The following is a 13,001-nucleotide window of genomic DNA, read 5'->3' as shown; positions in this document are numbered from 1 at the left end:
GTGTCAATAATTGTGGAATGGTGTCGATAACTATGGACAAAGGTGTCGATGATTGTGGAACGGTGTCGATAACTGTGGACAAAGGGGTCGATGATTGTGGAACGGTGTTGACAACTGTGGACAAAGGTGGCGATAAATGTGGAACGGTGTTGACAACTGTGGACAAAGGTGGCGATAAATGTGGAACGGTGTTGACAACTGTGGACAAAGGTGTCGATAAATGTGGAACGGTGTCGATTACTGTGGAAAAAAGGTGTCGACAACTGTGGACAAAGGTGTCGATAACTGTGGAACAGTGTCGACAACTGTGGACAAAGGTCTCGATAAATGTGGAACGGTGTCGATTACTGTGGACAAAGGTGTCGATAAATGTGGAACGGTGTCGATTACTGTGGACAAAGGTGGCGATAAATGTGGAACGGCGTCGATAACTGTGGACAAAGGTGGCGATAAATGTGGAACGGTGTTGACAACTGTGGACAAAGGTGGCGATAAATGTGGAACGGTGTTGACAACTGTGGACAAAGGTGGCGATAAATGTGGAACGGTGTCGATTACTGTGGACAAAGGTGTCGATAACTGTGGAACAATGTCGACAACTGTGGACAAAGGTGTTGATAAATGTGGAACGGTGTCGATTACTGTGGACAAAGGTGTCAATAACTGTGGAACGATGTCGATTACTGTGGACACAGGTGTCGATAATTGTGGAATGGTGTCGATAACTATGGACAAAGGTGTTGATGATTGTGGAACGGTGTCGATAACTATGGACAAAGGTGTCGATGATTGTGGAACAGTGTCGATAACTGTGGACAAAAGTGTCGATGATTGTGGAACGGTGTCGATAACTGTGGACAAAAGTGTCGATGATTGTGGAACAGTGTCGATAACTGTGGACAAAGGTGGCGATAAATGTGGAATGGTGTTGACAACTGTGGACAAAGGTGGCGATAAATGTGGAACGGTGTCGATTACTGCGGACAAAGGTGTCGATAACTGTGGAACGATGTCGATTACTGCGGACAAAGGTGTCGATAACTGTGGAACGGTGTTGAAAACCGTGGACAAAGGTGTCGATAAATGTGGAACGGTGTCGAGTACTGTGGAGAAAGGTGTCGATAACTGTGGAACGGTGTCGATTACTGTGGACAAAGGTGTCGATAACTGTGGAACAATGTTGATTACTGTGGACAAAAGGTGTCGATAACTGTGGAACGATATAGATTACTGTGGACAAAAGGTGTCGATAACTGTGGAACGGTGTTGACAACTGTGGACAAAGGTGTCGATAAATGTGGAACGGTGTAGTTACTGTGGACAAAGCTGTTGATAACCGTGGAACGGTCTCGATTACTGTAGACAAAGGTGTCGATAACTGTGGAACGGTGTCGATTACTGTGGACAAAGTGTCGATAAATGTGGAACGTGTCGATTACTGTGGACAAAGGTGTCGATAACTGTGGAACAGTGTCGATTACTGTGGACAAAGTGTCGATAAATGTGGAACGGTGTCGATTACTGTGGATAAAGTGTCGATAAATGTGGAACGGTGTCGATTACTGTGGACAAAGGTGTCGATAACTGTGGAACAGTGTCGATTACTGTGGACAAAGTGTCGATAAATGTGGAACGGTGTCGATTACTGTGGATAAAGTGTCGATAAATGTGGAACGGTGTCGATTACTGTGGACAAAGGTATCGATAATTGTAGAACGGTGTCGATAAATGTGGACAAAAAAAAGTGTCAATAACTGTGGACAAAGATGTCAATAATTGTGGAATGGTGGCAAATACTGTGGACAAAGGTGTCAATAATTGTGGACAAAGGTGTCGATAATTGTGGAATGGTGTCGATTACTGTGGACGAAGGTGTCGATAATTGTAGAACGGTGTCGATTACTGTGGACAAAGGTGTTGATAATTTTGGAATGGTTTCGATTACTGTGGACAAAGGTGTCGATAACTATGGACAAAGGTGTCGATAATTTTGAAATGGTGTCGATTACTGTGGACAAAGGTGTCGATAATTTTGGAATGGTGGCGATTATTGTGGACAAAGGTGTCGATTACTGTGGAACAGTGTTGATAACTGTGGACAAAGGTGGCGATAAATGTGGAACGGTGTCGATTACTGTGGACAAAGGTGTCGATTACTGTGGAACAGTGTTGATAACTGTGGACAAAGGTGGCGATAAATGTGGAACGGTGTCGATTACTGTGGACAAAGGTGTCGATAAATGTGGAACGGTGTCGATTACTGTGGACAAAGGTGTCGATAATTTTGGAATGGTGTCATTTACTGTGGAGAAAGGTGTCGATTACTGTGGAACAGTGTTGATAACTGTGGACAAAGGTGGCGATAAATGTGGAACGGTGTCGATTACTGTGGACAAAGGTATCGATAATTGTAGAACGGTGCCGATAACTGTGGAACAGTGTCGATTACTGTGGACAAAGGTGTCAATAACTGTGGACAAAGGTGTCGATAATTGTGGAACGGTGACAATTACTGTGGACAAAGGTATCAATAATTGTAGAACAGTGTCGATTACTATGGACAAAGGTATCGATAATTGTAGAACGGTGTCGATAAATGTGGAACGGTGTCGATTACTGTGGACAAAGGTATCGATAATTGTAGAACCGTGTCGATAACTGTGGACAAAAGTGTCAATAATTGTGGAACGGTGCCAATAACTGTGGACAAAGGTGTCGATAACTGTGGAATGGTGTCAATAATTGTGGAACGGTGACGAATACTGAGGACAAAGTTGTCGATAATTGTGGAGTGGTGTATATTACTGTGGACAAAGGTGTCGATAATTGCGGAATGGTGTCGATTACTGTGGACAATGGTGTCGATAATTTTGGAATGGTGCCGATTACTGTGGACAGAGGTGTCGATAATTTTGGACAAAGGTGTCGATAATTTTGGAACGGTGTCGATTACTGTGGACAAAGGTGTTGATAACTGTGGAATGGTGTCAATAATTGTGGAATGATGACGAATACTGTGGAAAAAGGTGTCGATAATTGTGGAACAGTGTCGATTACTGTGGACAAAGGTGTGAATAATTGTGGAACGGTGTCGATTACTGTGGATAGATGTGTCGATAATTTTTGAACGGTGTCGATAACTGGACAAAGGTGTCGATAATTGTGGAACGGTGTCAATTACTGTGGACAAAGTTGTCAATAATTTTGGAATGGTGTCGATTACTGTGGACAAAGGTGTCGATAATTTTGGAATGGTGTCGATTCCTGTAGACAGAGGTGTCGATAACTGTGGACAAAAGTGTCGATAACTGTGGAACGGTGTCGATTACTGTGGACAAAGGTGTCAATAATTGTGGAACGTGTCGATAACTATGGACAAAGGTGTCGATAATTGTGGAACGGTATCGAAAACTGTGGACAAAGGTGTCGATGATTGTGGAACGGTGTTGACAACTGTGGACAAAAGTGTCGATTACTGTGGACAAAGATGTAGATAATTGTGGAACAGTGTTGACAACTGTGGAACGGTGTCAATTACTGTGGAACGGTGTCGATAACTATGGACAAAGGTGTCGATGATTGTGGAACAGTGTTGACAACTGTGGACAAAAGTGTAGATAACTAAAACGGTGACGATTACTGTGGAACGGTGTTGATAACTGAACAAAGGTGTCGATAAATGTGAAACAGTGTCGATTACTGTAGACTAAAAAAAAGTGTCAATAATTGTGGAACGGTGACTAATACTGTGGACAAAGGTGTCGATAATTGTGGAACAGTGTCGATAACTGTGGACAAAGGTGTCAATAACTGAGGACAAAGGTGTCAATAATTGTGGAAAGGTGTCAATTACTGTGGATAGAGGTGTCGATAATTTTGGAACGGTGTCGATTACTGTGGACAAAGGTGTCGATAATTTTGGAATGGTGTCGATTACTTGGGACAAAGGTGTCGATAATTTTGGAATGGTGTTGATTACTGTGGACAAAGGTGTCGATAATTGTGGAACGGTGACAATTACTGTGGATAAAGGTATCAATAATTGTAGAACGGTGTCGATAAATGTGGAACGGTGTCGATTACTGTGGACAAAGGTGTTGATAATTGTGGAATGGTGTCGATAACTATGGACAAAGGTATCGATAATTGTAGAACGGTGTCGATAAATGTGGAACGGTGTCGATTACTGTGGACAAAGGTGTTGATAATTGTGGAATGGTGTCGATTACTGTGGACAAAGGTATCGATAATTGTAGAACGGTGTCGATAAATGTGGAACGGTGTCGATTACTGTGGACAAAGGTGTTGATAATTGTGGAATGGTGTCGATAACTATGGACAAAGGTGTCGATAATTGTGGAACAGTGTTGACAACTGTAGACAAAGGTGCCGATAACTGTGGACAAAGGTGTCGATAATTGTGGAATGGTGTCAATAACTATGGACAAAGGTGTCGATAATTGTGGAAAGGTGTCGATTACTGTGGACAGAGGTGTCGATAACTGTGGAACAGTGCTGATAACTGTGGAACGGTGTCGATTACTGTGGACAAAGGTGTTGATAATTGTGGAATGGTGTCAATAACTATGGACAAAGGTGTCGATAATTGTGGAACAGTGTTGACAACTGTAGACAAAGGTGTCAATAACTGTGGACAAAGGTGTCGATAATTGTGGAATGGTGTCAATAACTATGGACAAAGGTGTCGATAATTGTGGAAAGGTGTCGATTACTGTGGACAGAGGTGTCGATAACTGTGGAACAGTGCTGATAACTGTGGAACGGTGTCGATTACTGTGGACAAAGGTGTTGATAATTTTGGAATGGTGTCGATTACTGTGGACAGAAGTGTCTATAATTTTGGAATGTTGTCGATTACTGTGGACAAAGGTGTCTATAATTGTGGAACGGTGTCGATTACTGTGGATAGAGGTGTTGATAATTTTGGAACAGTGTCGATAACTGTGGACAAAGGTGTCGATAATTGTAGAACAGTGTCGATTACTGTGGACAAAGGTGTCGATAACTGTGGAACGGCGTCGATTACTGTGGACAAAGGTGTCGATAACTGTGGAACAGTGTTGATAACTCTGGACAAAGGTGTCGATAAATGTGGAACAGTGTCGATTACTGAGGACAAAGGTGTCGATAATTGTGGAACAATGTCGATTACTGTGGACAAAGGTGCCAATAACTGTGGACAAAGGTGTCAATAATTGTGGAACGGTGTCGATTATTGTGGACAAAGGTATCGATAACTGTAGAACGGTGTCAATTACTTTTGACAAAGGTATCGATAATTGTAGAACGGTGTGGCTAACTGTGGACAAAGGTGTCGATAATTGTGGAACAGTGTCGATTATTGTGGACAAAGGTGTCAATAACTGAGGACAAAGGTGTCAATAATTGTGGAAAGGTGTCAATTACTGTGGATAGAGGTGTCGATAATTTTGGAACCGTGTCGATTACTGTGGACAAAGGTGTCGATAATTTTGGAATGGTGTCGATTACTGGGGACAAAGGTGTCGATAATTTTGGACAAAGGTGTCGATAATTTTGGACAAAGGTGTCGATAACTGCGGACAAAGGTGTCGATAATTTTGGAATGGTGTCGATTACTGTGGAGAAAGGTGTCAATAATTGTGAAACGGTGTCGATTACTGTGGACAGAGGTGTAAATAACAGTGGACAAAAGTGTCGTTAACTGTGGAACGGTGTCAATTACTGTGGACAAAGGTGTCTAATTGTGCAACGGTGTCGATAACTATGGACAAAGGTGTCGATAATTGTGGAACGGTATCGATAACTGTGGAGAAAAGTGTCAATGATTGTAGAACGGTGTTGACAACTGTGGACAAAAGTGTCAATTACTGTGGAATGGTGTCAGTAATTGTGGAACGATGACGAATACTGTGGACAAAGGTGTCAATAATTGTGGAACGGTATCAAAAACTGTGGACAAAGGTGTCAATAACTGTGGACAACGGTGTTGATAATTGTGGAACGGTGTCGATTACTGTGGATAGAGATGTCAATAATTTTGGAACGGTGTCGATAACTGTGGACAAAGGTGTCGATAATTTTGGAACAGTGTTGATAACTGTGGAGAAAGGTGTCAATAACTGTGGACAAAAGTCTTGATAATTGTGGAACAGTGTCGATTACTATGGACAAAGGTGTCGATAATTGTGGAACAGTGTCGATTACTGTGGATAGAGGTGTCGATAATTTTGGAATGGTGTCGATAACTGGACAAAAGGTGTCGATAATTGTTGAGCGGTGTCGATTACTGTGGACACAGGTGTCGATAACTGTGGACAAAAGTGTCGATAACTGTGGAACGGTGTTGATTACTGTGGACAAAGGTGTCGATAATTGTGGAACGGTATCGATAACTGTGGACAAAAGTGTCGATGATTGTGGAACGGTGTCGATTACTGTGGACAAAGGTGTCGATAACTGTGGACAAAAGTGTCGATAACTGTGGAACGGTGTCGATAACTGTGGACAAAAGTGTCGATGATTGTGGAACAGTATCGATTACTGTGGACAAAGGTGTCGATAACTGTGGACAAAAGTGTCAATAATTGTGAAACGGTGTCGATTACTGTGGACAGAGGTGTCGATAACTATGGACAAAAGTGTCGATAACTGTGGAACGGTGTCGATTACTGTGGACAAAGGTGTCGATAACTGTGGACAAAGGTGTCGATAACTGTGGACAAAGGTGTCGATAACTGTGGACAAAAGTGTCGATGATTGTGGAACGGTATCGATTACTATGGACAAAGGTGTCGATAACTGTGGACAAAAGTGTCGATAACTGTGGAACGGTGTCGATAACTATGGACAAAAGTGTCGATAACTGTGGAACGGTGTCGATTACTGTGGACAAAGGTGTCGATAATTGTGGAACGGTATCGAAAACTGGACAAAAGTGTCGATGATTGTGGAACGGTGTCGATTACTGTGGACAAAGGTGTCAATGATTGTGGAACGGTGTTGACAACTGTGGACAAAGGTGTTGATAATTGTGGAACGGTGACGATTACTGTAGACAAAGGTGTCGATTACTGTGGACAAAGGTGTCGATAATTTTGGAATGGTGTCGATTACTGTGGACAGACTCTGTCCACAGTAATCGACACCATTCCAAAATTATCGACACCTCTGAGAGGTGTCGATAATTTTGGAATGGTGTCGATTACTGTGGGCAAAGGTGTTGATAACTGTGGAATGGTGTCAATAATTGTGGAACGATGACGAATACTGTGGACAAAGGTGTCGATAATTGTGGAACACTGTCGATACCTGTGGACAAAGGTGTCGATAACTGTGGACAAAGGTGTCGATTACTGTGGAATGGTGTCAATAATTGTGGAACGATGACGAATACTGTGGACAAAGGTGTCGATAATTGTGGAACAATGTCGATTACTGTGGATAGAGGTGCCGATAATTTTGGAACGGTGTCGATAACTGTGGACAAAGGTGTCGATAATTTTGGAACGGTGTCGATTACTGTGGACAAAAGGGCCAATAGTTGTGGAACAGTGTCGATAACAGTGGACAAAGGTGTCGATAACTGTGGAAAGGTGTCAATAATTGTGGAATGATGACGAATACTGTGGACAAAAGGTGTCGATAATTTTGGAACGATGTCGATTACTGTGGACAAAGGTGTCGATAATTGTGAAACGGTGTCGATTACTGTGGACAAAGGTGTCGATAATTTTGGACCGATGTCGATTACTGTGGACAAAGGTGTCGATAATTGTGGAACAGTGTCGATTACTGTGGACAAAGGTGTCGATAATTTTGGAATGGTGTCGATTACTGTGGACAAAGGTGTCGATCACTGTGGACAAAGGTGTTGATAACTGTGGAACGTTGTCGATTACTGTGGACAAAGGTGTCAATAACTGTGGAACAGTGTTGAAAACTGTGGAGAAAGGTGTCAATAACTGTTGACAAAAGTCTCGATAATTGTGGAACGGTGTCGATTACTGTGGACAACCTACCTATCTCCTGCGCGCCCTGTGGCACATAAGGCCTCCACAGAGTTCCTCCACTCTTTCTTGTTGCCAGCGCTCCTACGAACATGATCCCATGACCTCCATCGATAATTGTGGAACGGTCGATAATTGTGGAACGGTGTCGATTACTGTGGACAAAGGTGTCGATAATTTTGGAATGGTGTCAATAACTGTGGACAAAGGTGTCGATAATTGTGGAACAGTGTCAATTACTGTGGACAAAGGTGTCAAGAACTGTGGTCAAAGGTGTGGATAATTGTGGAACGGTGTTGATTACTGTGGACAAAGTTGTCGATAATTTTGGAATGGTGTCGATTACTGTGGACAAAGGTGTCGATAAATGTGGAACAGTGTCGATAACTATGGACAAAGGTGGTGTCGATAATTGTGGAACGGTATCGATAACTGTGGACAAAAGTGTCGATGTTTGTGGAATGGTGTTGACAATTGTGGACAAAAGTGTTGATTACTGTGGACAAAGGTGTAGATAATTGTGGAACGGTGTCGATTACTGTGGAACAGTGTTGATAACTGTGAACAAAGGTGTCGATAAACGTGGAACGGTGTCAATTACTGTGGACAAAAAAGTGTCAATAATTGTGGAACGGTGTCAATAACTGTGGACAAAGGTGTCGATAACTGAAATGGTGTAAATAATTGTGGAACAGTGACGAATACTGTGGACAAAGGTGTGGATAATTATGGAACGGTGTTGATTACTGTGGATAGAGGTGTCAATTTTGGAACGGTGTCGATAACTGGACAAAAGGTGTCGATAATTGTGGAACGGTGTCGATTACTGTGGACAAAGTTGTCGATAATTTTGGAATGGTGTCAATTACTGTGGACAAAGGTGTAGATAATTGTGGAACGGTGTCGATTACTGTGGACAAAGGTATCGATAATTGTGGAACGGTGTTGATAAATGTGGAACAGTGTTGATAACTGTGAAACGGTGTCAATTACTGTGGACAAAGGTGTCGATAACTGTGGAACGGTGTTGATAACTGTGGAACAGTGTTGATAACTGTGAACAAGGGTGTCGATAAATGTGGAATGGTGTCAATAACTGTGGACAAAGGTGTCGCTAACTGTGAAATGGTGTCAATAATTGTGGAACGGTGACGAATACTGTGGACAAAGGTGTCGATAATTGTGGAACGCTGTCGATTACTGTGGACAAAAGTGTCAAGAACTGTGGACAAAGGTGTCGATAATTGTGGAATAGTATCGATTACTGTGGACAAAGATGTCAAGAACTGTGGACAAAGGTGTGGATAATTGTGGAACGGTGTCGATTACTGTGGACAAAGTTGTCGATGATTTTGGAATGGTGTCAATTACTGTGGACAAAGGTGTCGATAAATGCGGAACGGTATCGATAACTGTGGACAAAAGTGTCGATGTTTGTGGAACGGTGTTGACAACTGTGGACAGAAGTGTTGATTACTGTGGACAAAGGTGTAGATAATTGTGGAACAGTGTCGATTACTGTGGAGAAAGGTATCGATAATTGTGGAATGGTGTTGACAACTGTGGACAAGTGTTGATAACTGTGAAACGGTGTCGATTACTTTGGACAAAGGTGTCGATAACTGTGGAACGTTGATAACTGTGGAACAGTGTTGATAACTGTGAACAAAGGTGTCAATGATTGTGGAACGGTGTCAATAACTGTGGACAAAGGTGTCGATGATTGTGGAACGGTGTTGACAACTGTGGACAAAAGTGTTGATAATTGTGAAACGGTGTCGATTACTGTGGACAAAGGTGTCGATAACTGTGGAACGGTGTTGATAACTGTGGAACAGTGTTCATAAGTGTGAACAAGGGTGTCGATAAATGTGGAACGGTGTCAATAACTGTGGACAAAGGTGTCGCTAACTGTGAAATGGTGTCAATAATTGTGGAACGGTGACGAATACTGTGGACAAAAGGTGTCGATAATTGTAGAACGGTGTCGATTACTGTGGACAAAGGTGTCGATAATTGTGGAACGGTGTCGATTACTGTGGACAAAGGTGTCGATAATTGTGGAACGGTGTCGATTACTGTGGATAGAGGTGTCGATAATTGTAGAACGGTGTCGATTACTGTGGACAAAGGTGTCGATAATTGTAGAACGGTGTCGATTACTGTGGACAAAGGTGTCGATAATTGCGGAACGGTGTCGATTACTGTGGATAGAGGTGTCGATAATTGTAGAACGGTGTCGATTACTGTGGACAAAGGTGTCGATAATTGTAGAACGGTGTCGATTACTGTGGACAAAGGTGTCGATAATTGTAGAACGGTGTCGATTACTGTGGACAAAGGTGTCGATAATTGTAGAACGGTGTCGATTACTGTGGACAAAGGTGTCGATAATTGTGGAACGGTGTCGATTACTGTGGATAGAGGTGTTGATAATTTTGGAACGGTGTCGATTACTGTGGACAAAGGTGTCGATGATTTTGGAATGGTGTCAATTACTGTGGACAAAGGTGTCGATAAATGCGGAACGGTATCGATAACTGTGGACAAAAGTGTCGATGTTTGTGGAACGGTGTTGACAACTGTGGACAGAAGTGTTGATTACTGTGGACAAAGGTGTAGATAATTGTGGAACAGTGTCGATTACTGTGGAGAAAGGTATCGATAATTGTGGAATGGTGTTGACAACTGTGGACAAGTGTTGATAACTGTGAAACGGTGTCGATTACTTTGGACAAAGGTGTCGATAACTGTGGAACGTTGATAACTGTGGAACAGTGTTGATAACTGTGAACAAAGGTGTCAATGATTGTGGAACGGTGTCAATAACTGTGGACAAAGGTGTCGATAATTGTAGAACAGTGTCAATAACTGTGGACAAAGGTGTGGATAATTGTGGAACGGTGTCGATTACTGTGGAGAAAGGTATCGATAATTGTGGAATGGTGTTGACAACTGTGGACAAGTGTTGATAACTGTGAAACGGTGTCGATTACTTTGGACAAAGGTGTCGATAACTGTGGAACATTGTTGATAACTGTGGAACAGTGTTGATAACTGAACAAAGGTGTCAATAATTGTGGAACGGTGTCAATAACTGGACAAATGTGTGGACAATTGTGGAACAGTGTTGATTACTGTGGATAGAGGTGTCAATAATTTTGGAACGGTGTCGATAAATGGACAAAAGGTGTCGATAATTGTGGAACGGTGTCGATTACTGTGGACAAAGTTATCGATAATTTTGGAATGGTGTCAATTACTGTGGACAAAGGTGTAGATAATTGTGGAACGGTGTCGATTACTGTGGACAAAGGTATCGATAATTGTGGAACTGTGTCGATAACTATGCACAAAGGTGTCGATGATTGTGGAACGGTGTTGACAACTGTGGACAAAAGTGTTGATAATTGTGAAACGGTGTCGATTACTGTGGACAAAGGTGTCGATAACTGTGGAACGGTGTTGATAACTGTGGAACAGTGTTCATAAGTGTGAACAAGGGTGTCGATAAATGTGGAACGGTGTCAATAACTGTGGACAAAGGTGTCGCTAACTGTGAAATGGTGTCAATAATTGTGGAACGGTGACGAATACTGTGGACAAAAGGTGTCGATAATTGTAGAACGGTGTCGATTACTGTGGACAAAGGTGTCGATAATTGTGGAACGGTGTCGATTACTGTGGACAAAGGTGTAGATAATTGTGGAACGGTGTCGATTACTGTGGACAAAGGTATCGATAATTGTGGAACGGTGTTGATAAATGTGGAACAGTGTTGATAACTGTGAAACGGTGTCAATTACTGTGGACAAAGGTGTCGATAACTGTGGAACGGTGTTGATAACTGTGGAACAGTGTTGATAACTGTGAACAAGGGTGTCGATAAATGTGGAATGGTGTCAATAACTGTGGACAAAGGTGTCGCTAACTGTGAAATGGTGTCAATAATTGTGGAACGGTGACGAATACTGTGGACAAAGGTGTCGATAATTGTGGAACGCTGTCGATTACTGTGGACAAAAGTGTCAAGAACTGTGGACAAAGGTGTCGATAATTGTGGAATAGTATCGATTACTGTGGACAAAGATGTCAAGAACTGTGGACAAAGGTGTGGATAATTGTGGAACGGTGTCGATTACTGTGGACAAAGTTGTCGATGATTTTGGAATGGTGTCAATTACTGTGGACAAAGGTGTCGATAAATGCGGAACGGTATCGATAACTGTGGACAAAAGTGTCGATGTTTGTGGAACGGTGTTGACAACTGTGGACAGAAGTGTTGATTACTGTGGACAAAGGTGTAGATAATTGTGGAACAGTGTCGATTACTGTGGAGAAAGGTATCGATAATTGTGGAATGGTGTTGACAACTGTGGACAAGTGTTGATAACTGTGAAACGGTGTCGATTACTTTGGACAAAGGTGTCGATAACTGTGGAACGTTGATAACTGTGGAACAGTGTTGATAACTGTGAACAAAGGTGTCAATGATTGTGGAACGGTGTCAATAACTGTGGACAAAGGTGTCGATAATTGTAGAACAGTGTCAATAACTGTGGACAAAGGTGTGGATAATTGTGGAACGGTGTCGATTACTGTGGAGAAAGGTATCGATAATTGTGGAATGGTGTTGACAACTGTGGACAAGTGTTGATAACTGTGAAACGGTGTCGATTACTTTGGACAAAGGTGTCGATAACTGTGGAACATTGTTGATAACTGTGGAACAGTGTTGATAACTGAACAAAGGTGTCAATAATTGTGGAACGGTGTCAATAACTGGACAAATGTGTGGACAATTGTGGAACAGTGTTGATTACTGTGGATAGAGGTGTCAATAATTTTGGCACGGTGTCGATAAATGGACAAAAGGTGTCGATAATTGTGGAACGGTGTCGATTACTGTGGACAAAGTTATCGATAATTTTGGAATGGTGTCAATTACTGTGGACAAAGGTGTAGATAATTGTGGAACGGTGTCAATTACTG

The 13,001-nt window shown here is 42.2% G+C and overlaps 1 protein-coding gene across 2 annotated transcripts in view; it reads right to left on the bottom strand.

Annotated features, from left to right (window-relative positions):
• c1galt1c1 (C1GALT1-specific chaperone 1) overlaps positions 1 to 13,001 on the bottom strand; it is a 29,472-nt gene that overhangs the window by 3,366 nt on the left and 13,105 nt on the right. Inside the window, exon 2 of one of the 2 annotated variants that reach the window (XM_060926920.1) lies at positions 8,022 to 8,164. The exons of the other annotated variant lie outside the window; for it this stretch is intronic. Coding sequence (XP_060782903.1) covers positions 8,022 to 8,103 — 82 coding nt within the window. The 5' untranslated portion in view covers positions 8,104 to 8,164. The remainder of the gene's footprint in view (positions 1 to 8,021; positions 8,165 to 13,001) is intronic. 2 annotated transcript variants of the gene reach the window in all.

This window comes from Neoarius graeffei, chromosome 8, assembly GCF_027579695.1.
Source record: "Neoarius graeffei isolate fNeoGra1 chromosome 8, fNeoGra1.pri, whole genome shotgun sequence".
NCBI classification, from domain to species: Eukaryota; Metazoa; Chordata; class Actinopteri; order Siluriformes; family Ariidae; genus Neoarius; species Neoarius graeffei.
Note: the sequence above shows the minus strand (reverse complement) of the source record. Positions and strands in the feature narration are given on the sequence as shown.